The sequence below is a fragment of the Myripristis murdjan genome, chromosome 15 (assembly GCF_902150065.1).
Source record: "Myripristis murdjan chromosome 15, fMyrMur1.1, whole genome shotgun sequence".
Taxonomy (NCBI): domain Eukaryota; kingdom Metazoa; phylum Chordata; class Actinopteri; order Holocentriformes; family Holocentridae; genus Myripristis; species Myripristis murdjan.
Window position 1 is genome coordinate 22,819,618 of NC_043994.1, and position 25,673 is coordinate 22,845,290.

The window sequence follows — 25,673 nt, forward strand, 5'->3', positions numbered from 1 at the left end:
TGAACTCTGGCTTTTGTTCCACTCTGTCTGGCCCGTACGAATGACTTCAGTGGGGCTGAGTGCCTGCCCAAATTCCTCCCACAACGGGCTTCACGGCTTCAGCTCACAGAGCCACACAGACTGAGCAGGACTGACAGCTAGGACAGCCTCTGGGGGCGGGGTAAAAAAAAAAAAAAAAAAAAAAAAAAAAAAAAAACGCACACACACACACACACGTATACATATGCATGGACACACATTCTTGACAAGCACATTTCCCTCACTCTCCGTCTTTGTCGTAGACATGTATGCAAGCGTAACACTATCCATCGATGGGACCTACAGTGGAAATGTCTGTCCCGCTCCTCCTCTCTCAAACTCTGCCAACCGTCTTGTCTCCAACACGACTGATGGGACAAGTGTTGTGACTGACAGGCAGCAAGTGCTACTCTGGCATGTGGGATGGCTCCTGGGCATGCAGCAGGCAGCAGGAGAGAGTGACAAATAGAGAGATGACAAAAGGACACGAGAAAAGTTTTAAAATAAGGAACTCAAACTCCTGAGAAATTACCAAGGAACGCAAGAGGAACAAACTCCTGAATAACTCTGAATTAAGCACTACATAGCACCTAAAAACAGAATGTTATTACCATGTTAATAAACTAGTATTTAACTAGAAGAGAGCACTATCTCCCCTTTTCCATACAATAGGCCCTACATGTATCATTCTACCCTGTATGACTCAAATATGACACATCTAAAATGTTCTTAGGTAACTTATTATTACCGACTATATAGCTAGTTCTTGATTCAGAGTTATTCAGCAACTACGCATTAATGATTTGTTAGCTAGTGGTTCATTCTTGATTTTTTCCACATTTGGTCTTGAGTAACTCTTCACAAGTTTGTGCAACTTATTTAAAATATTACTGATTAAGTAAAAAAAAAAAAAAAAAAAAAAAAAGATATAGAAGTATAGAGTGGAAATGTATTTAAGTCATTGCCTACATGATTTATGGTAGCTGAAATGGATAATTCAACACTGTAAACAATCTGGAACTGCATTATTCTTGTGATATGACAAAGCCGTGTAGTATTTTTATAGCTCATCCGTGTGTGCACTCTGAACAGTCCACTGGCATAAATAAGTTGTACAAAAAGGGAATGACATACATGGAAAGTTATTCTAGCCAGGGCTGCTGAAAGTGTTTAAATAAATACCGAGTGCCCATATGGAAACACAGATAGGTCAAGCTGAGCGGCGCATGAGTTTACAGTGTGTATTTTTCTTAGTCAGGGGTTTTAACAACATAGAGGGTTCACTGCAATGACATCAGCCACTAAAAATCTGGAGGCTCCTGAAGCTGGAGCTCCCTGTCATTGACCCAATCAGACGTCACAGACAGCAACAAGCGATCAGACCCCCTCGAGGTGTCTGCAAGCCAAACAAAGCCACTGAGGGGACTCTCCAAGCGTATGGAAATCCATTTTAAAAGTGTGACAGGCAGGCAAGAGCTGGAAGCTGTTGAGCTGTAAAGCATATGCGCCCCTGGGATTCCCCCCATTACAGAGAGAAGTTAGGAGCAGTATAGTTTCTCTGATATGTCTGTAAGAAAAAATAAAATTTCAAGAAAAAAGAAAGAAAAAACTTTCAACCCTAAAAAGCAAATCATGCACAAATCACCGTGGTGCATTTTATTTCTGTTAGAAACCCAACCAGCCAAAAAAATTTGTAATTTTCCTAAAACCTTTGTTATTCTTGCGGTGACTGACTATAATCCTTAGATCTCAGTCAATTAGGGATTACAAGAGCACTGTTTTTTAATCCTGTCTGACTGAACTGACTGAAAACAGGACACCCCCTTGGCATAAGCCTCGCAGGGAAACATTACTCTTGTGATTTTCACAGTTTTGCTCACATTGTGAACAAAATAGGCCTTAATGACAGAAAAGCTGTAAAGATCAGCTCATAATATAAGCCAGATGACAAAAAATGACAAATGATCTCTGCCATATATTGGAAAACGAAGACTTTGGGACAATAAACATCTTGTTGTTGTTACAGTCACAAGAAGTAGACATAAAAACAATTAAATCATAATCTGAGTTATTTGCGTCATTATATTTTGTTGTGATCATTCAAGAGCTGTTAAGACCTAATGCAGCAGTCCCCTTAAGACTCATGTAATCTAATTTTAAGTGGAACTCACATGTTTATTCCAAGTTTTTTTGTCAGCTGAGTCTAAAGCATCTTTAGTGAAATCAGCCCTTGGAAATTTTGCATCATGCACCTTTAAAATCACCGTGCTGGGTGCAGGTTTACAGAGACACTCACCCACTGTCCCGCGGCTCCTCAACAGGATCCTGGACTGTATCTTTCACTGGAGTTTCCCCAGCTGGCTCCTCTGATGCGTCTTTTGGTGGAGTCACTGCTGGTTTTTCGTCTAGTTTCTCTGGCAGCTCACTGATTGGCTCCCTCGCTGGGTCCGGGAGGGTCTCTGCCTTCTTCGTTGGTTCGGGGAGCTCTTCTGCCTCTTTTGTTGGTATTAAGAGCTCACCTTGCTCCTTTACAGGTTCTGAGTCTTCTACTGGTTTCTTTGTTGGCTCTGGGAGCTCTACTGGCTTTTTTGTTGCTTCTTGGAGATCTACTGCCCACCCTGTTGGTTCTGGGATCTCTACTGGCTCCTGTGTTGGTTCTTTAGGTGGGATCTCTGTTGTGCTCTCTGCTGCTTGCTCCGGTGGCGGGATCTCCTCCTGCTGTAGAGGAGCAGCTATCTCCTCAGTCGGAGTAAGAAACTCTTGTTGAGGAGAGGCCAGAGATGGGAGGGGTCTGGAAAAAAAACAATACAAGAGAGAAAGGGGTTGGGTGATTTGTTGTTATGCTTGCACAATACACAACATACTCAAGGACTGAGTGACAATTGACAAATGTGTGTTTGTGTGTGCGGGAGCATTTGTGCTTGTGTGTGTGTGTGTGCGTGTGTGTGTGTTGTTTTTGTTTCCACTGCATTGTGAACAGCTGTGTGTTTTGAGCGAGAAAAGGCCCATTCTTGCCCCGAGGAACAGAGCTGATGTCACAGCTGATGTCATCTTTTGGATGTAAAAGGCTGCATTACCTCCATTAAAATTCAACAGGCAGCATCATCTGACCCGAGCTCCACTCACTATAAAGTCCAGCTCTGTGTTTACTTGCTCATTCATATTCATTGCCACAGTGTTCTCTGTAATATCACTCATAACAGCACCTGAACATGGTGTTGCTTGAATGCTAAATTTAAAAAAAAGGAAAAATCCCTGAATGCCAAATGATTGCTAAGTAGGCTCTTGGCATTTGCCAAATAGAAAAATAAAAGCTGAAAGCAGGGTAGCCATGTGCCTTGTGTCCTCCAGTGTACTTGAATGGATCATTTGTGACAGTGTGCTAATAAATAATCTTCCTTTTGTAACACATTAGGAGGCCGTCACAATTACCTGCAGTGACCTTTTCACCAACCAGGAACATACAGAGACATGGCATTAATTTGTCATCAGCACGCGCCTCCCACCAGGAAGGAATATGAGTATTTTTGAAGACTATTACTACTGCTGCTGGCACTACATTTCCTCTAATCTGCTATTGTAAATGCTTTTTAAACACACACTTTCATGTTTACCTCAAAGATGTGCATGTATCAGAGGTTTCCACTGTGTCCTCTTCAGACTGAGAGAGGCATGCAGCTTCTCGCAGAGCTTTTATCCAGTCTGTCACTGGTTCTTGAGGTTTTTCTCCAGGAATGGGACTTTCTGACACACTGACATCTCCCGCACTCACAGACTCTTTTTCATATGTAGAGGCATGGGCAGAGGCTTTATCGATTGATATCCCTGCTGGGGGGTCACACTGGGGTGCAGCAACAAGTGGGGTCACTATGATATCGTCTGGGGGCTTTGACACAACAGCTGAAGGATTTGCAATCACTCTTTGATCTGTGTGTGATTCCGTGACGGCCCCTTTAATCATAGACTCTTGGTCACTGGGAGCAAATGGGAGAATGTTTTCATTTTTGTCCAGTAAGTTTTCCTGTGGCTTCTCCGCCGCAACATCTTCTGAGGACTTTGACAAAGCAGCTGGTGGATTTGTAATGACATCATGGCTTGTAACCTCATCCATTACATTATCGTCATTTGCTGCTGACTTAACAACAGCAGAGCCCCTCTCCTCGCTGACAACGTGACAAACAGAGGTCTCAGCGCTACCATGCGGCCCCCGACTTCCCTGGAGGTCCAAAACTGTAATTGATCCAGAGCCTCCGACTTCAGCGCTTCCAGTTGGATTTATGAGTCCCTGTTTTGTCTCTGTCTCATTGTTTATCAATGTCATCTCGTTCTGTCCCCTCCCCTGGCTGCTCTCTTTCTTTTCATCCAAAGCTGCTTTATCTTCCTTTGTGACCTCCTCCACAACAGGGCCTTTTATGGGTGTCTGTGCTACTGTGCTGCTTTGTATGGCTGCAGTTTTACTGGAGCTTTGTAGCCCAAGAGGCTCACGCACTGCATCCTCAATTTCACACTCCTCGATTTCACGAATGTTGCCTTTCACAAAAACAGCAGAACTGAACTCCTTTTCCACGGTTCCTGGATGCCCCTCATCGTCAGCCACAGCGCTGGATATTTGGGCTTGAATTTCTCTGGCTTGTTTTGCCACAGGTATATCCCCTGTATGAATGTCACCCCTATCTATGCTGACCTGTGATGAAACAGCAAACGCCAGGGGTGAAGTCTCATGTTCATGTGATGCAGAATCAACAGGAGCATCAGTGTTCTCTGTGGCCTCAGGTTTTCCATGTTGGCCCTGACAGGCTGCTGACAGAACGCTTTTTCCCTGACCCGTATCACCCACATCACTGCCTAACTTGGCATTTGACATAAATTCACGGTCTGACTCAGCTATCCCTAAACCAGCGCTTTGATTTTCACCCTCCCCCTGTGTTTTCTCACTTATATGAGAGCAGGCAGCCAAGGCATCTCTCTCAGCGGCCATCCCGGGCCCTTTTAAATCATTGGCAAGGTGAGTAGGCACATAAATTTTGTTACCCCCTGATACGGTACTTGCTCCCTCTCCCTTGCCTTTCTCTGAACCTGTCGCTCGTTCATTGCCACCACTGTCATCACCCGTCAGCTCATCCCTGCCCTCTGACTGACATAAAGTCCCAACAGAGTCATCCTCTCCCCTTGCTACCCCTGTGACTCCTGGAAATGGTGCCGGGGCCTGCCTCGTTTGACCGTTAGTCTTATCTCCCCCCTCACTCCACTTTAAACAATCACCTGACAATACATCCAGGGCACGGCTGGATCCCAGCTGCTGCTGCTGCCGTTGCTCTTGTTGCTGAGCAAAACAATTTGGAGCTGGTGTGGGCTGTGATTGGTTAGAAGCCACACTCCAATCTGGTGCCGTGTCCCTGTCAGAGCAGCACTCCACTGTTGCCGTCGGAGTTTGGTGCAGACTCTGGTCTGAAACAGGCTGAGGTTCGGTGCCAGACTCTGCCTCGCCATTTCGCGTGTCCTCAGATACCCCTGCAGGTCTGTCCGGAGATGAGGAAAATGTATTTGCCTCCTTTTCAAAAGTAGTCCCACTTTTCTTTCCTCCTTCCTCCTTTACGTCCACTCCTGGTGACTCAGTCTTTTGTACTTTATGTTTATGCAGTGGCTGCAGGTTTTCAATTTCCTCCTCTGCCTCTTTATCAGGCCCATTAGTCTTTTGTGATGTTGTGTCTGTGTGTCCTGTCTGCTTGCTAGCCTCTGCTTCCTCTGGCTTATGCACGATTTGTTTCTCTTCTTGATCCTTTTCCTCTTCACATGGCACGTAATCATGACCTCCCATTTTCTGTTTATCTCTCATGTTGTCTTGTTTGTCTTGTGTAATTTCATCATGTGCCTCGTTGGGAGGCATATCAGAGCTGAGCGCTGGGCTGACATTTATGAGGTTATCCTGAGCGGATGCATCATAACTGGCAGGTTTACTGCCAATGGGCAATAATGTAGGCTCCAGTTTAGTTTCAGATAAAGAAATTACATTATCAGATCCATCCACTGTCACTGATGAACCGAGAGGCTGATTTTCTTCTTGCAGTGGAGTATCTGCACTAATATCCACACTATTCACAGGTTTATCGATGGGCTCTGGGGGATCTTTTCTATCCTCCAGCATTTTGTCAGTCTCATTCACTTTAGCAGCGACATCACCATGCTCCATTTCCTGTGTCAAAGACGCCTGTGTCGTTTCTCCCCTCTTGTCACCATCCACCTCTCTTGAGATTGTAATACTGTCACTGTCAGCACCACAGCTATCTGTCTCCTCAGGAAGCAAGATGTCACAGTCATTAATGAACTCCAAGTGACTCAACATTGGCCCGGGAGGCCTTAGCACCACGATGGGTTTATTGACACTTTGCTCGCTAACAGAAAAGGACCGGTCAGAGGTTGTCACTTCTGAAATCACTGACTCATCCTTTGCCAGATCAGCAGAGGCCATTGTACACGTAGACCCCTTCATAGCTTGCGTGGGATTTATGATAACTAGGCCATCAGGAGTTGATTGATCTAATTGGCTTGAGGGCTGATCACTGGAGTAATTCGGCTTTATCTGCATAGAGGACACACTGGTCGGGGTCATGCTTTCAGGATTTATAGCATCAAGGTCAGTAGAAAGCTGCTCAACAGACAACTCAGTGGAAATATCACTTAAAGACTTACAAGGAAGATCATCAGCCAACAGCGGAGCAGGTGAGGAGAAAGAACGTTGGTTACCATCTTTTTCCTCAACGATGACGGGATCCACAACGGCAATATGACCCGTCAAAAGTGACTCCTGGGGCCCGTCGGCCTCGACTAAGCCTTTAGAGTCTCCACATGGCTTTTCTGTCTCCGGTCCTTGTGGCAAACATGTTTTTGTGTCAGGATCATCTTTTTCCACGTCTCCCAGCTCTGTCACTGTTGAGCTTTGAGATTGAGCTTTAAGATGATCAGGCTCAGAGAGGGCACCTCCACATTCAGCTGCATGCAAAAGGTCACAACTTTCCTTACAGTCAGTCTCTTTCTTCTCTGTAGCACATATAGGTGGCTGCTCGGTGATATTTTTATTTGCACAGGTCTCATTCACTGATTGTACATCCACAGTGTTTGCTTCTGAGTCGTCATCATTACCTGACTGACCTCCATCTAGGGTCCCCTTGGTGTCCCCTGTCCCAATGCCTTTCTTGTCCAACTGGACATCTCTGGAAGTCTTAGGGGAGTCAGCTGAGCTCTGTATTGCTGGTTCATCCTTGGTAGGAGCTGCCTGCAGGTGGGTTTCTGGCTTCTTCAGGCCGAGGAAGTCTTGGAAGATATAGCTGGCCTCCACAACAGGATGGTGCAAATCCTCATGGACAGTCAATGGAGGCAAAGAGGCACAGCCCATAGCCGGCGCTGAGGTTTTCCTGAGACCCGCAGAGGAACTGTCCTCTTTTTTCACAGTGTCATCAAAGTGAACTCTCTTGTTGCCTCCAATGTTTTCACACACAGACACACCTGCTCCAGACATAATAGGGCTAACACTATCGCTCTGGGCCCAGATCTGCTGGAGGAACTCAGCTTCAGTTTTGGCTGTCCCGGCGCCTGTTGCAAGTTGGACCTGTTGATTGTCGCTCACGCCCTCCACTGCGCTCTGCTGTGATCGAGTCAATGGATGAGGTGAGATCAGAGAGAGGAAGACATCGCTGTTTTTTTTCTCCGTCTTTGTTAGCGAGGATTCTTCACAAGTAGCTCCTGACAACAGTATTTCCTCTGAAATCACACTTTTTTTGAGATCAGCCCTCAACACTCCCTCTGCATTGCTGAAGCTTTGTTCAGACTGAGTGGAGAGAGGTGAAATAGCTGCTCTGTGCTGCTCCTGGCTGGGGTGAGCGAGGCGGTCCTGTTCAGTGCAGATGCTCCCAGTGATGGTAGCAATCGGCTCACTCCAGCTCTGTGACTTCAGTTGTGACTCGGCAGCATCAGGGGGCGGACACGTCTCAGTCTCAGCTGATGACACCCCACTAGCAGAGCCTTCTGGCTGGCTGAGTAAACTGTGCTCTCTAGCCAGCCCTCCTCTCTCTCCCACCGCCTCTCCTCCTCCTCCTCCCTCTCCTGCTCTCTCCAATCCCACAGCGCTCTGTTCCTGGCGGCCAGGTCCAGTGAGCAGCACAAGCGGAGAAGAACTGACACAGGCTTCAATCCGGAATGGCTCCTTTTCGATTTCCCCCTCCCTATCCGGAGAGAGTGTCTCTGTGCTTGTGGTGCTAATGGTTGTCTCTCTCGGTCCCTTCACTTCAGTGTCGACAGAGTTGTGTGGCATTTTGCTGCTGCAGCTCTTCTCAGATGCAGCCTGTCTCTCCTTGGCTGAGAATGCAAGTGAGCATTTTTCCTGTGAACAGATTAATGGGAACTGAGGGACGCTGTCCAGGAGTTTCTCTCTCTCCCCTCCTGCAGAGCTCAGGCACTTTTCTATTCCTCCCAAATCTATGTCTTCTCTTCCTCTCACGCTCTCTGCGACTGCTACAGTAGCTACTCTCACCAGTGAATCACGCCTCTCGCTTTCTCCCTTTCCCGTGCATTCTATCAATTCTGGCATCGTGGGTGTTGTCAATGGCAACACAGCAGCCACGGCTAAAGCCTCTTCAAGGGCACTCACCACGCTCTGCTCTCCTACACAAGTTCGGCTCTGAGAGAGTGGGCTCGGCTGCTCCAGCATGAGCATATCTGCTTCTGAGGTAACTATAGCCTCCTGTGTTTCCACATCTGATCTCATATCAGCAGCAGCACCTGAAGCAGCGCTGAGAGTCACTGGATTGATATCTGTGGTTTGGGAATACGTAATGGGTGTACTGTTGTCGTTAATGACTCCTCTGGTTGCATGTTGCTTCCGGTGTGGGGTTTCATCTTTGCCGTGACTCATGCTGCACGGGGCATTTGTATCGTTGCAGTTATCTGACTGCTGGGGCCCCTGTGAAAGAGCCTGGCTGGACACAGGTGAACAGGCCGAGTCAGTAAAATGATCCAGCCCGCTGTGGTGGGGTTGTACTGGGGGGCTGGAGCACGGCTCTCCCGTGGGGCTCAGCTGTTCCTGGTAATCCAAACCATTATCGGGCTGTTCCCCATATATCACTGTCTGGGTGTCTGCCGGTGACACAGGCTCTGCCTTTGCCTTTGAATCTGAATTAGCCTCTGTGTGTATGGCGGCATTTACAGCTGACACAGGCTCTGTATCATTTTGAGGTTGTGTGACTGCCCGTGCTTTCTCTCCCATCTCCACACTCTTATCTGTCTTTTTCTTTTTCTTTTGTCTCTTTTTTTCTTTTTTCTTTGACTCTTTGTCATGCCCAGCCTGCCGGTCAGTCTGTGAATGAATCTCTGTCTCCGTCTTTAACTCCTGATTTTGTTTGTCTACTTGCATCTCCGTAACAGACTCTGTCTCCGGCATTTCATGTCTGTCTTTAAGATGAGGAGTACTGCACTCTAATGTTTCATTACCCGAATCAACTTCCTTTCTAATTTCCTCTTTACGAATCTTAATGGTGGAGTCTGTCTGTTTCTTTAAATTAAGATCACTTTCTTCCTTAAGGTCTGCCATCTCTATTATGGCTTCCTCTGTGCCTTTCTCCCTAGTCACGATATTACAATCTGCAGTGCCAGTTTCCCCAACGACTGCATTAGAATCAACATGGTCCTCTCTCAAAGTCTCTCTCTGATCACTGAACACAAGATCCTTTGGGGTCTCTTTAGATAAATCTGCAACGGTCACTGCCTCTGATTGTGTGCAGGTGTGCGCTGCATTCTGCTCATCTATCACAGTTTCTTTTAACGGCTTAATGTCTGGACATTTATCCTGGCTCTCTTTTGTTTCTTCTTTGCTCTCTGTCTCTGCTACAGCGGCACCATTCTCAGTGCCCAGTATGTAATTCCTGAAACTAAACACAACTGTATCCTTCAGACTGTTTGCTGCCTCACTGTTTCCATGTGTACTCTTGTTTCCATGGCCCCCGTCGCTATGTCCTGGCTGCACTACGATTGGAGGCAGCAGTGATGACTCATTGGACTTATTAACCATCACTTCTCCACTTTGCTTTTCCACCTCAGGCGTGGTGTTAGTGGGTTCGGAGGGACGAAGTATGCCCAGTGAGGCCATTTGCTCCTCACATTCCTGGAAAGCCTGTTGGAGCTCCTGGTCTAGGAGTACAGATGGAGGAAGGGTCAAGGGTGGGACACCAGAGATAGGCGTGGCGTTGGGCTGAAGTGAAGCCTGGACATCTGTGGGAACTGGGTCGCTGTCATGAGGCCTGAGACCGGGGCAGGGTGACACAGTTAGAGTCTGGACTGGCACGCACACACAGTTGTTCATTCCACGATGCCACACAGCTCTGCTGTCAGCTGGGCAGACCCAACTCCATGCTCAGACACTGCACACTGCATATGCACACTGCAATTTGTACACACAGCTGCACAGAGGAGGCCTGTTTTAAGATGCACATTCCTTATCCAGGAATAATCCCAGCCATTGCCAAGCATATGGTAGTTAATTAAAGAGTAGGCAAAATCACACTCACAAAAACACAGCTTACTTAAGCGTAACACTAAATAGCATCTATGCGATAACATTTCAGCTTCCGTTGGTGTTTCTGGATGTGCAAGACAGCATTCAAACACCATTGCTTATATTGAACTGGTTATTTCATTTTACAATCATACTCAAAGGGTTAAAGATACAAGGGGTTGTTTCAGCCAAGTAATTTGATTGGTTAAAGATGTGTTGCAACTGTTCTAACAATCCTTGTAAAGTCGTGCTGTGCTTTATTGGTTGCCATGCTAACTCTTGTGGTAACCAGGGGGCTAGCTAGTAATCATAATTAGTTTCTCCTGTTTTTATTGTTATCTTGGTGTACTGCAAGGCAATCCTCAGAGAAAACACCAACAGCAGTAACCATATATGAACGTTAATATCATTGTGGATGTTCTTTACAGTGATCCTTTGCGCAGTATTACTAATAATAACAACAATCCTGATTCTAAGTTGCTACATTAACAAGCTCCGTTACATAGGATATAAATAATTACAACCTTATTACAAGGAAAAGGAGTCACTAATCATTTATGTGACTGGAAATAAACTCACATATACAAGCTCATAGTGGCAACTCCTTGCGTAACTCACAAAGTAATTATTTCCTCATATCAGACATCAAATGAGTGACAGGGTATTATGACACACACTGCAGAGTACACAGCTGGCTTTATTAATGCGATAGAAGCGATGATGTAATGATGTAATAAATGTCATCAACGGTTGGTCTAGCTTTGTGCCATTCAGCCGTAACTGCTGAGTCACTGCAAGGTTCTTAGTCAGAGGTACAGTACAATGCAGAGGGAGCACTTTGGTTTTTAAGTCCCAGTGAGCCCATAGAACCAACATTATTCTTATTTAAGACCGGATAGGATAAGCTGCACTCCTGCTCCATCATTTCTTAGCTTGGATCTCTTGAACTAAACCGCCCTGCACAGGACAAAGTCTATATTTATTCATGTAATAAATGAAACCATTAGCTCAAACTTATCATTCATGTTTAACCACAAAAGGAGACAGTGGAAAAAAACGTCAATACACTGCATGGTAATTGGTTAATAACAGTGTCACATGCCCCCCCCCCTTGCTGGCTCTGTCATTTCCTTGACAACACAACCTCTGCCCTGACAACAAGCCACCCACTCACCTCACAGTCTGGCCGCTGCGGCCCAACCCTGTACCTAATTCAGCTGGCACTCCCTATTACAGGGCTGAGCAGCAAAACAGACTGAACTAAAGGCATGCATCTGGCAAAAGACTGTACTATGTAACAAGCTGTTGCCTGTCAAATAGGCCTGGGGTGTGATGGAGAAGGCAGCTTTGCTTTTTTAAGGCTCTCGGAGCCCCGACAGAGCACTGTGCAAAGTGTGGAAGCTAGAAAACAGGCACATCCTAGCCTTCCAGTGCATAATCTCTCTTTTTGTCCTGCTTTTGTCTTCCAGACAGATAAACTGTAGTTTTGGGTTATTTTTTTTACTTTTATCTAACTTGGCATGTTTGATCATTTTCGTCCACCCCCTTTTTCAAATCCATGCAGTTTCACACATCAGTTGACAGGCTTAGACAGTATTATATCACTGCAGTCCTTCAAGATGATTCAGGTTATTAGAAACACATTCAGTGCTTAGATATATTAGTGCAATTAACCTTAGCACTCAGTGCAGTTAATCTTAATGAAAAGCACCAGCGGGTGCCAGGCAACACATGTAGCAGAACATAACTCAACCTCCAGATAATCCACCCAAGCACAAAAAAAACCCAAATAAACTACCACATCCCGGGACCGGTCTGGCAAAGCACACAGCAAAATGCTCACACACTTATCCGTCACACTGGAGTATAAACTAGCTGCATTCTGTCATCCTGTCTTTTTTCCACTCCATGCTTCATGCCTTTGCTCGGTATCATCCTGTCTACCACAATGCCACACAAACTCACACAATGTGGTACCTTTTGTCTACAACCACCAGCGGTCGACTGACTTCCATGTGATGCTGCAGGCCAGCCAGCAGGGGGTTCACCTGCTCGCATTTCCCCTCACCTGAGCTAGACTCTGTGCTGCTAACACACATACATACACACAAACACACCGATCAACACCAATTCAACTTTCACACTGACTGGGAAATTAGCACATATTTATGAATGAAACTGAATGAAACATTTTTAAAACCTGAAAACTTAAAATAAGCAACAATAGATTTACTTATATTTAAGACATTTGGCAAGTTAAATAATATAAGACATTTTAAGACTTTTTCTGAATCTGTTTCTTCCTATTTTTACTACAGCATAAAGCTCCACATATGATGTGACTACTGCTTAGTCATTGCACAAATCTGACACACTGCAGGTTATGACATGTAACATAATGATACTAACACGTGGATTTCATAATTTATGATGCAAATTTGCTCTAAAATTAGCTTGTACCTTGGCAACAATGGCTGCAAAGGCAACAAATCACTGGATGACTTATTGGGAAACAATTTTGGCTGACAACACTGCACACGGAGTTGCCTTGGCATTGTTGTATCGCCCGCGTATGAGGGGAGTTCCTGGGAATCCCGTGCAAAGAAGGAATTGCAGTATTTCACTAGAAGTTTGCGCAATGCGAAAATGCATAAGGATGATTATAATGAGCACGAGTTTCATTCTTTACACTGTAACCTCTTTACAGTCTCAGTACAGTATCTTCTAACATTATATTCAATACAACAAAACAGGGTCTACAGTCGAATGAGGATCTGCTCTATTATGGGGGATTCCTGACATGAAAAAAGTTTGAGAGCCCTTGACCCTCTCTATCACAGCCACAAGAGTGACTTACAGCTGGTTGTGCCTTCTCAAGTTAAGCATGTGCAAATCTGAATTTCCTGGGAAAGCAAAGAAAGAACATAAACAGCAGCCATTTCATCAGAATTGTAACAGCGCTCAAAAAGCCAAGCCAGAACTTGTCTTCTTCCTGCTATCACAGATCAGAGATCAGATTTACCTCAACTTTACCGGAGGAACTGGAGATTACAAATGACGTGATCTGGAGGTGTGTTTATTTATTTGTGTGTGTGTGTGTGTGTGTGTGTGTGTGTGTGTGTGTGTGTGTGTGTGTGTGCATGAATAACACATCGATAAGAAGAAGAGGCCTACCCCAGTGAGGACTCCCAGATGTTGAGCTCACTGCTGAAGTCTAGACTGGGCAGCAGGTCATGGGGGAACTCGAGCTCCTCTTTGTCCTCCTGGTCTTCAGCTCCTCCTCGGCTCTCCTCCACTCCAGTGACGACGGGGACGTCTGGGAGGACAGGCTGAGAGAGCAGACTCTGCTGGGCGGTGGAGGGTTCAGTCAGCACCGCTCCGTTCTCCCTGTGAGTCAAACTCTCCGCGTGGGCTTCAGCCTGTGGAGCAGCGAAGAGCAATCATGTTGGAGCACATGCTGAAGAGGGAGGACACTAAAACAATGGTGAGCGCTTTGCAGGTGCTGTAAGGGAACACCTACTAATTTAATGTTCAAAGCCTAAGAACACAAACAAACACCTCCACCCATGTGTTAAACTGCACTTTGTATAGTAACGCACAACCTAAAATATATTCATGCCAGACAAAGTCAGGAGTCAGTCATTCCACTCAAGCAATCTCACCATTAGTCACTCAGCCAACGCTGGTTATACGACTGCAGGGATCAAAGAACAATATAACGTAGAATTAATGGTATCAAGTTCAAAGCATGCTGCTGATCTGCGACGGCTTGTTTAGGCTAAGCTCTCGATCGTTTTACAACTAGTATTGTCAGAAAGTTATAAGAAGTTATCTCCTGTTTGTCTGCGTGTCTCTGTCTCCGCGTTTATCAAATCCAGCATTAAGGAGCTGACATTAAGATTACCTTAGAAACTAGTTAGCCAGAGGCATAATGCAACTCAATTAAGTGAGTGTTACAGAAAGACAAGTCAGTCCAGTTGGACCATGACAAGCATAATTAGTGGGCACCTTTTCAAGCTTCATGCCATTTATTTTTCCTCAAGTAAATCATTAAGGTAAAGTATAGAGTGATATGCATGTACACAAGCTTGATCATATTCTAAAATGATGCATACCAGTTTGGTAAAAATACCCTCTTCAGCTGACTTTACTGAAATCACATGGGCAGACATTACTGACAGACAGAGAAGAAGCACTATTCCTGTATATAGACCAAGTCTAGACCAAGTGTCGCTGATTCCCTCTCTGTTTCTCTGACGGACAGACGGAAGGAGCGATCCAGCCACAGCCACCCACCACAACACACGGCTGTGGCATCGGGTTGCAGTGACATTACCTTCACCACTCACAACACGTCAGTCTGAGCCCACCATGCGGGGTTTTCCTGACACACACCTCCTCCATTTGGAGAGGACAAACAGTTTACGCTCAAGCTGCCTTCAGACATAAACCATGGCGTGCAGGTGCATACACACACACACACACACACACACACACACACACACACACACACATAATACAGCCAAACTTCAGACTCAACATTCAGGATTTCTGGCACATGCAGAGATCCTGCTTTACGAAAATCAGGATTTGAGTTTATTTGTCTCCACAGACTGAAAATACAGCGGGAGATCATGTGAGAACGCCGTCCAATCAGAGGCCCGGCTGAGATTCAGAGTTCAATCAATTCATTTATCATTTATGATCCAATATTACACCACAAGGCTGCATACAAGCACAACTGATAATCATGAGAAAGAGGCAATGATGAGTAAACAATGACACAATGAAAACACATTTTACAGGCAGGTTTTTACAGAATTTGATTTTACCATTGCTTTTTTTACTAATCCCTTGCCTTCCCTTAATTCATTGTTATTCTATCGCGACAAAATCCAATTTGAAGACAACCAGTATATTACAATTATTACTCAAATATAATAATCATATAATATATGACATCATCAACAATACCAATTACTCTGTAAGTATGGCCTAATGTGCATGTAGCAGGTTCGAAATATTTAAATAAATAAATAAATGAAGTAAAACATTTAAAAATGCAGTTGTTATTCACACTGGGTCTTGAACTGCAAAATGTCCTCTCAGGCCTCTTGCTCTAGTTTCACCTCAGCAGTTTAGTTACTGGACACTGGAGACGTGTAACAACACAGTGGCGCTGTGTGTGACGAGGCTCTGAGAGTCACCTGTGTTTCCACTACAAAGAGCCTTTTTCTGTGTGACACATACAGCACCCGTGGAGGATTTGGTTTCTCTTTCTCACACATCAATGATGCCCGCATGTAAAAACAGCTGCTAGTGCTGATTAAAATCTCACTTGCAGAAAAGTTTGACAGTTATATAGCCTGCCTCTACATTTAGTTATTCATCTGTATGTGTATAGGTATCACCATAGTGGGCTATTTTTTCTGAAACAAAAAAATGGTTTCAAAACAGTCCAAAGTTGAGAAAAAAAAAAACAGAGAAGACAGTGAGAGAAGGCAGGATAAGATTCTGACCTGGATTCAAACCAAGTGTGTTACATGTACATGGTATGTGCCTCAAACCACTGAACCACCTGGATGCTCTTCAGAGGCCTATTATTTCAATTTATGATTTGAACTTTATCATGCTATGATCAACAATACTATTTGGAAGGGAGACCTGACCACACATTTAGCAACAGGAGAACCATAACACGGCATAAAACATTAAAGAATGTCAGAGAGGAAGCCAAGAAGTTTTTAAAAACCCACAAATGGCTGCAGCATGCAACGCTGGAGGTCTCCTGATGTCAGTGATCTTCTGTGTAAGTGTTATATAATCAGATAAAAGTCTGCATTCTTTCACACATTGTCATGCATGCAGAGGTACACACATATGAGATCACCGTGTGTCTACATGTGTGTGGGTTTCCTGTTTGCTGCCTGAGCTCGCCACCTGTCCTCAGACCCAGGCGTTAGACCAGCTGTAAAAATGACTAACTCTGCTTTGCAAGCCCAGCAACTAGTGCAAGAATCTAAAATGAAAATTGAATGTTGTATGCATATGACAGGCTAAACCTCCTAGATATAAGCTTAGAAAAGCCAAAACATAAATGACAAAGAATGGCTCCAGGTTGCAAAGCAAGCCCAAGTTTATGGCCAGCACTTAGCCGTAATAATGGCCTTTTAAAAAGGTCATTAGTTGGGTCGTCATACAACCATTTGCAAGATCAGTGGGGTGGAAAAGCAGAGCCTTGGTTTCACTCTGTGTGACCCCCACATGGAAAGCATAGTCTGTTATTAATTAACCAACAAGAACAAAACAGCAAGCAAGCTGAGGTTGCCTGGAGACTGGTTCCCGTCCAAGAGTCGGTAATCAAACCAGCACTCACTGTTAATTCACTGTCAATGTCCATGTGCTACCAAAAACTTTAATACTGTACACATGGCTATTTTACACACAGACATGGCTGTTCTAAAGCAGGAGCAGGGCCTGACTTGGCCACTCAGTCACCAACATAAACACAAGTACAACAGATTCAGCAGATACAATCTTTACGCATAATATTCAAACTGCTTTTCAGAACAAAACCGCCCCCCCTCTTTCTCCTCTCTCTCTCTCTCTCTCTCTCTCTCTCTCTCTCTCCCTGTCATGCACTCACGCACATTCACACACTTGCTTGCTCACAGACAAACGCTGCAAGTTTCATTCAGCCGTCTCTGTGGTGTTTGTCTTACCCAGCAGGCCTGAGCTCCACTGTGCTGAAGGTGACTCTACAGCAGTGCAGCTCCTCTGTTACCCCTCTACCTTGCTCACTGCACAGGCAGCCTCTGCAGGGCTCTGTATTTTGACGGGGGCAGACGACGACACAAACATGCTGCAACACATGCTGCTGACGCTCTCTCTCCTACTGACTCAGCTAACTTCCTCCTCCCCCCCCCTGCCGCCTTCTCTTCTGATCTCTCCTCTTCTCCACAGTCCTGTCCTGTCCTCCTCTCCTGTCTCCTCTGTGGCTGCTGCTGCTCCCCCTGTTAAATTTCCATGAGCCTCCTTTCTGTGCGGGGCAAGGTAGAGCCGGTGCATGCACAGCCCAGAAGAAACACTATACTAACAAACACAATGCTGCTGAGACTGAGTGACTGGCTGCCTGGGCCGGCCATAGGGAAATGCTGAGAATTCTCCACCCCCTCCTACCGTAAACTCTTTCCATGCAACCCTCTCTGTCCCCTCCTCCTTTCTCTGCCTTTCCTCTTTTCTTCCTTCCCTCCCCACCTCTGCTCCCTCCTCCTCTCTCTTTCCCTGCTGTGTCTTCTTGCTGCTTGGATTGAGGGCAGCACTCTGATAGTCTCTCTGCAGGTGAATGCTGGGAAATAGGCCAAGGGTCGACCTGCAGTGACCCCCAAAGAGAGGATCAGGTTACACTCTAAGAAGCTGTGGCTCTGTGTGCATGCACGCACACACGCACACACATAAGCACCCAATCTCCTGCACCACTGAAACAGTCCTTTGCTTATCCCACACTGACCTCGCAGTGTTGCTATTGTGCGCCATCAACACCATCATTATCAGTATACACGGATGTGACAGTCCCTTTATCCCCCCAGCACCTAATTAACACATCCCCCCTGCCCATTTGAGCAACTAGCCTTCCACTTGACTGCCTCTTAGACAACAAGCCCACAAATCCATATCCGTCATCGCATTCCTCTTTCTGTGCACTTTGTGTTCCCAGCGCCTAATTAGTTTTGAAATCAAATCAGGATGTTCCTACTTGAGTTTCTGATCACCCAACAAAACTAACATTGTCCTGGTTGCTTTTTTTTTTTAATAAGTTTTTTTTCATTTCTCCGTAAAAAAATAGATTTCCAAAATAAAAAATAGGCCTGATCACAACATGCCACTAATGTTCATCTTTATCCTGTTTCCAGAGCAATAAAAGGCATTTGAGGCACAATGACTCAGCAGAGACTATTTTTCATTCTTGTGCATGTCTTGCGCATGTCAAAGTAACAATCAAACACAAGCTTATGTTCATGGAAACATACCCGCACACAAACACACATTTTACCTTCACAGAGTCACTCTGATGTTCTTGAGGTGGAAACAGAACAACATTTTCTGTAGCGCCCTCTTCTGGCTGTAATAGGGAATTGCAGCATTCACCAGCATATCACAAGTGTTGAAACCTATATAGCACTAAGGTGCATGCACAGTGGAAACAAAGCATAATGTTGTTTCTGAAGCAGCAAGAATGTTAAATCCTTCTCTGCAACCAGACTGCATGAGGTCCAGCGTGCATGCTCTGCGGATTCTATAGATCATGAGACAAAACCCCCCAAAACATTAATGTTAATCCTATTAAGATAATCCTGAATTCCCCATTTGAAATGCTCCAGTCACCTGTGGAAATGTGAAATTTTTGTAGCTGTCTGTTTTGTATTCATTATCCTCAAAATAGCACAATAAAAAATATTATGAATTTACACCTAAACAATAAAAGTTAAAAAAAAAAAAAAAAAAAAAGTTCATTGCAGCTGCAGGGCTACATGCATAGTGCAGGCATACACGGGCTTATTAGGAAAGTAGCAGAAGTAGCAAACCAGTATACATATAGTGGCTTTCATCAACTCTGGCAAGGAACCAAGCTTGGAAGTTAGGGTTGCAGCAGTTCAAACAATTATGGTCGATATTCAGAAAGCCATGGCATTAACATCTCCATAATATTTATCTTGAAAATCCCTAAATAGCTCATGGCATTTCATCTGAAGGTTGATTCGACAGATACAATCTCGGTTAAGCGTGGGAATGTGCAGTAAAGCCTACAGCTGCACTCACATCCCATAAGCATGATCACACTGAGGCTAAAAGTCCAGTTAGTAATCATGCGTGGAAGCGTTAGTTTTGTTAGTCCTCGGCTGCATGGAGGAGTCCAGAGTATGTAGCAGCATGGGGCCAGCGAGTAACTGCCCAAGCCATGTAGTACCAGCGAGGTCATCCTTACCACTGCCTCGGCTGTGCTGCTCTCGTTCCCCATGGCTCAGTCAGCTGCGGGGCGACAGGGCCCGAACCAACAGCCTGTCACATCAGCTGGCTGAAAGACACTAACACAGGAGGACCATCAGGATACAGCAGCTCCCGGCCATGAGAGAGACACAGAGCAAAGTGGAGTGGAGCTGTGGTCCCTCAGTGGTCACAGATTCCTACTCCACAGGATTAACGTCTTTGGTATGAGGAAGGAGTGAGGGAGTTTGGCGTTTGTGTGTGTGTGTGTGTTGTTTTTGAGATTAGGGACCTGTGATGCAAGGGCTCCCTCACAAACCAAAGTGCAGGCTTTCCTTGTCCTGATGTAGGCTTAAAAAAAAAACGGAGCAGGGCAGAAAACAATCTAGCATCTCCAATCATATCATAACTATCACATGCTTAGAGCCCCATTTTTACTCATTAGTGCTGGTAGAGTGTTTTAGTGATCACTTTACAGTCCCGCCGGGGAAACTGAACACTGATGAGCTACGAGGCCTTTGTCACCTGACTTCCCCTGGTCCTGAATGACCTCAGCTAAATGGTATCATCTCCAGCAAAATGACCATCTTTATCTTCAAAATGAGCTCATCAGGCTCCAAACACAGCTATACATGCAGCCCAGCCATCTGTGCATGTGCAAGTGTGTGTTTGTGCGACGACTGAGTGTGGCAGACTGACACAGTGACTGGGGCCGGGTAATCCCACGAGGTAATCCTCTAGTGGTAGATAACAGATTGTGGTGTCTGTGGGCTTCCAGCAGCCTTTATCTATTAGAGAGCTGTAGTTAGTGTTTTAGATCTACTATCAAAATCACCCAGGAGATTGTCTAATTCTCTTGGACATCACTACGTAGTTATACATACATGGAAAACTTTCTGCATCAACTTTCAACAACAGGGAAAACAAATGACGTCATATCGCTCTGGGATAACTCTCATAACCTTGTATGACCCGTGAAACCCATTCAAAACTCATAATAAAACACAAGCTGCAAATATAAAAATGTCTTTTTTAAAATTTCTTACAAAGCTGACTTTTTAAATACGCAAGGCTTTCATGTGACAGCACTGATGTTTGTATTGAAACGATGCTTCCTTAGAGGGCGAAGTGGAATGACAAACACAGAACAAGCTGAAGCGATGTGTGCTGTGTGGCTATACATTCCTATTGAATCCCCTCTGATAAGCACCTTTCTTAAGTGTCATGTGAACCTAGACATATTGCACACAGCTAAACAGTAAACACTCCGCCCTCACACAAAGGTTGTGTGTGACTGCAGGGGAGTGTATGGTGGGTGTGCGCTCAGTCAGAAAGCACTGACCTGAATATAAAAGACTTTATAAATAGAGTTCTGCTCTGTCCTATGCTGTCAGACTTTATTCTAGTCTTCTGCTCTGCAAAATTCGTCATGCAAACGTCATTCGAAGATAAACGCGCAGTCGTCATGTTGTTTATCTGCATGTGAGCCATCAATCTAATAAAGAGCTGCAACCAAAGATGATCTGCACCATCTATTAATCAATTAACCCTCCTGTTATGTTCAAATTTTACTAACACCCCTTATGTTTGGGGTCAATTTGACCCCAGCAGTTTAAACCTCAACAAAATTATTATAATTAAAATTTTTACCAAAGTTTTTGTGTCAGGTACTTTATGTTTCTTTGTTGACTACCTAAATAGTCCTTTAAATAAAACATAACTCCCCCCCACCCCCACTTATACATCCAGTTTTCCTATTACGCGACTATGGAAAAATATGCAAATCACCATAAAATCTCACTGATTGACCTAAAATTGGAAAGAAATATATTTTTGGTGTTTTAATGGCTTAATAATATTTCTAAGAACAGATTTCTGTTATTTGTAACATTTGGAAAGAAAATCAATTTCTATTATCAAGGATAGTAACATGCCTTATGTTCGGGGTCAATTTGACCCCAGGAAAAAGAAACACAACTTCTGAGTGAGTAACCCAATGTAGGCCTGCAAATGGGTCACATCCAAGTCTTTCCAGCTGTCCCCATACACACACCTCCCCTCTAAGTTTGTCATCACAAGTATATCCTTTCCAACTTATGGTGTTACAAAGAGCTCAAATGCTGATTTTATGTCTTGGACATGGCTGACAGCGTATCTGCTGGGCCCTGGAACCATTTTGATGACATTAGCAGCACTGAGTCTACCCTGTTGTTCATGTGGGGAGAGGGACCATGATACCTCTCCATTTTTGGAAGGTAACGTGTCTGCTGGTGGTTGAGAGACAACAGGAGGGTCAACACTGAGGGTTTCATTCTCATCAGAGGATGCCTTATAACCAGGGTCCTCCTCAACATGATCCTCTGTCTCAGGCACATTCTCCTCTGTGTCACTTCACTGTCAAAGAGCTGTGACAAAACCTCACTGGCAGAAAACCTTTGCTTAGTGTTCATATTCAACTGAGAGAGAGAGCATAAAGTGAGAGTACACAGAGCAACAAGAGAAATGATTTAGAAGGCTGCTGTGCAAGCTTCTATATGTTTGCTCCTCCCCCATGTAGTGGGAACTATCAATGTCCTGGTGGGAACCATATTTCCCCACCCTCACAGCATGGGAAATATCGAAGTTCTTGTAGGTATTATGTTTTCCCCTCCCCAATATCTCCCCCCATATCCACCCATGTCAGTGGTTCCCGTACTACTTCAGGTATGGTTATGTTAGGTTAGGGCCCTAAAGCAGAGGGAACTTTTATGAAGATTATCAAATTGCATGTTATAGTGACCTCAGTATCATCGAAAAAAACCAAAACAAATGTGTGTAAAATGGTGTTTTTACACCTAAAACAGCCTGGGGTCAAATTGACCCCAAACACCACCGATGCGTACAAAATGCGTACAGGACACTGAAAACATATCATCATGTGAATTTCATGATTACAAGATAGTATCCATTAAATTAGGAAAAGTCATAAAATATGAAGCAAAAAAAATGATGTTAAGCATTTATTTAGAGACGTTAAACATTGATTGGGGTCAAATTGACCCCAAACATAATAGGAGGGTTAAAGACATTCAGTTTTCTGTCACAGAGGACAAAAGAGATGAGAAAATATTCACATTTTAGAAGCTGGTATCAGAATTTTTTTTACATTTTCTTTTTAAAAATGACACAAAATGATTAATCGGTTATCAAAATAGTTGGTGATTAATTAAAAAGTTGACAACAAGTAATTATTCAAGTAACTGTTGCAGCTCTGATCTAGTGTTTGACTTAAATGGATATGATTTTGTGAGGGGAATAAAAAAAAAAAAAAGACAGAAAAATAAACAATTTTGTATTCTCACCCATACATTTTCCTTCTGTCATATTCTGTAATGGAGCAACTCTCCTCCTCTGCCCGCCTCGATGCTATTTGTGTGAATGGGATGTAATTTCAGCCTCTGTGGCGTGTTTGTGCGTGGGTGGATGTGTTTGCACTTTAACTGGAGGCAGCGGTTCAGGGCACATTGGCAGCACAGAAAGCGCCGGGGTAAATCATATGATTCAAGAATGCTGCCAGATCCCTTGTCACATCATCAGTGGCCTGCCCATCACTCAACACCTGGCCATCCATCTCTGAAACTCGTGGGTTTGGATGATCACACCACATGTCTTTGCTCAGCCCTGCAGTATATATATCAGGTTAGGGCCTGCTGCCTTGTATCTGACACCTCCACTGGCAAAAACTCAGATCTACCAGTAAATCCAATCTGCTTTTGTGCCTGGTGATGATTTCAAAATGACAACCTCCTGTCTGAAGGAAAAAATATTTGGGAAAACACCGCAGATGTCTTCCAGCCATGGAAACAAATTAGTTAATATTTAACTTGGTCGTCTTGTCTATTAACAGGCCTATCATGTATGAGTGTAAGTTGAAGGTCATCTCTCCTTACAGGAAGCCACACACTTCTTTAAAAAAAAAAAAAAAAAAAAAAAAAAAAAAAAAACACTGTCACTCTGCCAAAAGCAGCCACCAAATAAAACAAGGCTCTTCATGCTTATAATATGTTCTTCATACATTTTATAAAGATTCGGCATGGTGATATTCCCTGAGTGAAGCAGGTGGACATAGAGGGTCTCCTAAACCGTGTCCTTCTCAATCATGTCCTGCCACCTGTCACTGTGTATATTAAATATATTGCACTGTCACACTGCAGCTACACAGGCAGTCTGTTTGTGCATGTGTGTTTATGTGACTGTGGCACACAGTGACTGCAAGTATGTCTGACAACTGCAACTATTTACTGAATTTTAATATGGGATATCATTCTAAGTCAAGCCAAATGTATATAGGAGCATAAAGTACTGCACTTAATCAAGATACACCATCTAGATATTAAGTATGTCGAACTTCACAATGACTACCATGACGGCTATTCACCTCCATGTCCTTTGTGTGAAGGTTTACCACAAACAAAATTAGATAGGTAGATAAACAAACAAATGAATTCTAATCCCACAGTTCATAATCTACTCACCACCACAAACCAGGCACAGTTTAGTTCCAACCACAATGTTTGCCTCTGCGTTTTAAACAACCCTCCAGTCTGTGTTTACAGCAGGACTCAAGGCCAGTGTTTGTTTCTCTCCTCTCCTCTGAGGAGCCCCGGTCTTTCTGTTGCTATATTTGTACGGCGTGCCGAGTGAGAGGACGGAGGGCCAAAGGGGGTGATAGGTGGCGGTGAGGTGGACGCAGGACAGGAAGAGAGGTAGGGTGAAGACCGAAGGGGTGGGGGGTGCAGACTGAACTGGAGCTGTGGAGGCCATGTTTGAGGGTGGGCGTGCAGTGGGGGGACTTTCTCTGACAGGCTCGGGACGCCTGGCTGTCAGCTGGACGGGACACTAGTTCTAAGGCAACACTGTAAACAAACAAGCATGCAAGTTGAACAGAGGGTTGAGGGGTCAGCTCTCCTGTGGAGCCCTCAGTGACTTGCTACAGCTCCCTTGTTGGTGATGTAACAGGCTGTGCCTTTCCTTTAAATCTTCATCCGGCCTCCTCACCCTTCCTCTTTGGGACACTTCTTTCCTCACTGCCTCTCTAGATGTGACAGTGACTTGCACCTTCCCCTTTAATTCCACCTACACAGATATTTGAAGGAAACAGGTGGTGCAGCCATGTGCAAGAAGCAGTGACAACAGACACACACACACACAGACACAGTGAACATTTCACAGCAGCATTTCCGGCCACTTATCATGTTCACATACATATAAACTACCATTCTGCCATATTAACTACAACTGGGTGACAAGCCCAGTCTGCTGTAACAAAGCCACCAGTGGCAAATATAATAAAGTAGCCATACAAGCAAGAGACAGCATTTCCTCATTTAGCAGACAGAGGGTTGGTTTGAAATCCTGACTAATTTTGGTTGCTCTTTTATCTGTGTCCATCACAAGCTGGCTTCAGCAGGGTGTTCAGTCTGTGAAGACAGCAGGCTTATTATCATCTCTATAAATATCTGATTTGCTCAGCCGTGTTTCTGACAGACCTCCCAGCACAATATCTGAGAGATGTCCGTATCCTCTCATTCTGCCAGGAAGCAGCTTCACACATTCATTGTTTTCATGTTTCTCAGGCATTCACATCAATGCATTCAATCCATCTACACTTTCCATCCTCTCCAGGATATCTGTCATCTTGTCTCCCTGTCCTCCCATCCTTCCCCTCACTGTGATCCTGCTTCTCCCATCTCATGCTGCACACCCGGCAGCGTCACCCTCCCGCTTTTATTTTCATCTCCTCCTTCCCTCTTCCCCTCTACTCTCCATCTCCACAGCTCCGTTTCCCTGCTGACGTCGCCCCTCCTCCAACACTGTAGTACACCTACTCTCTCCCTGCCTTTTCCTGAGTATAGACCATAGACACACTGCCCTCGACCAGAAAAATCTATTGATTCCATCTCTTCTTGCTCAGTGTCATTACGCTGTTATCCTCCTCTCTGTCAGTGCCATGCATCCATGCTGCCTCACAGACGGCTTGCGCTCAGCATGCTCTCTTGCCTCATTTTACCTGGCTGCGTGCAATTCCAATGCAGCTCCCCATCTTGTATTCCATGTCCTCCTCTGGCGAAGTGACTCTGGCGCTACA

The 25,673-nt window shown here is 44.7% G+C and overlaps 1 protein-coding gene across 1 annotated transcript in view; it reads right to left on the reverse strand.

Annotated features, from left to right (window-relative positions):
- Positions 1-25,673, reverse strand: part of tacc2 (transforming, acidic coiled-coil containing protein 2) — a 60,697-nt gene extending 35,024 nt beyond the window's left edge. Inside the window, exons 1-3 of the mRNA XM_030070400.1 lie at positions 25,596-25,673; positions 13,736-13,980; positions 2,315-2,809 (exon numbers count right to left, since the gene is read on the reverse strand). Coding sequence (XP_029926260.1) covers positions 2,315-2,809; positions 13,736-13,980; positions 25,596-25,640 — 785 coding nt within the window. The 5' untranslated portion in view covers positions 25,641-25,673. The remainder of the gene's footprint in view (positions 1-2,314; positions 2,810-13,735; positions 13,981-25,595) is intronic.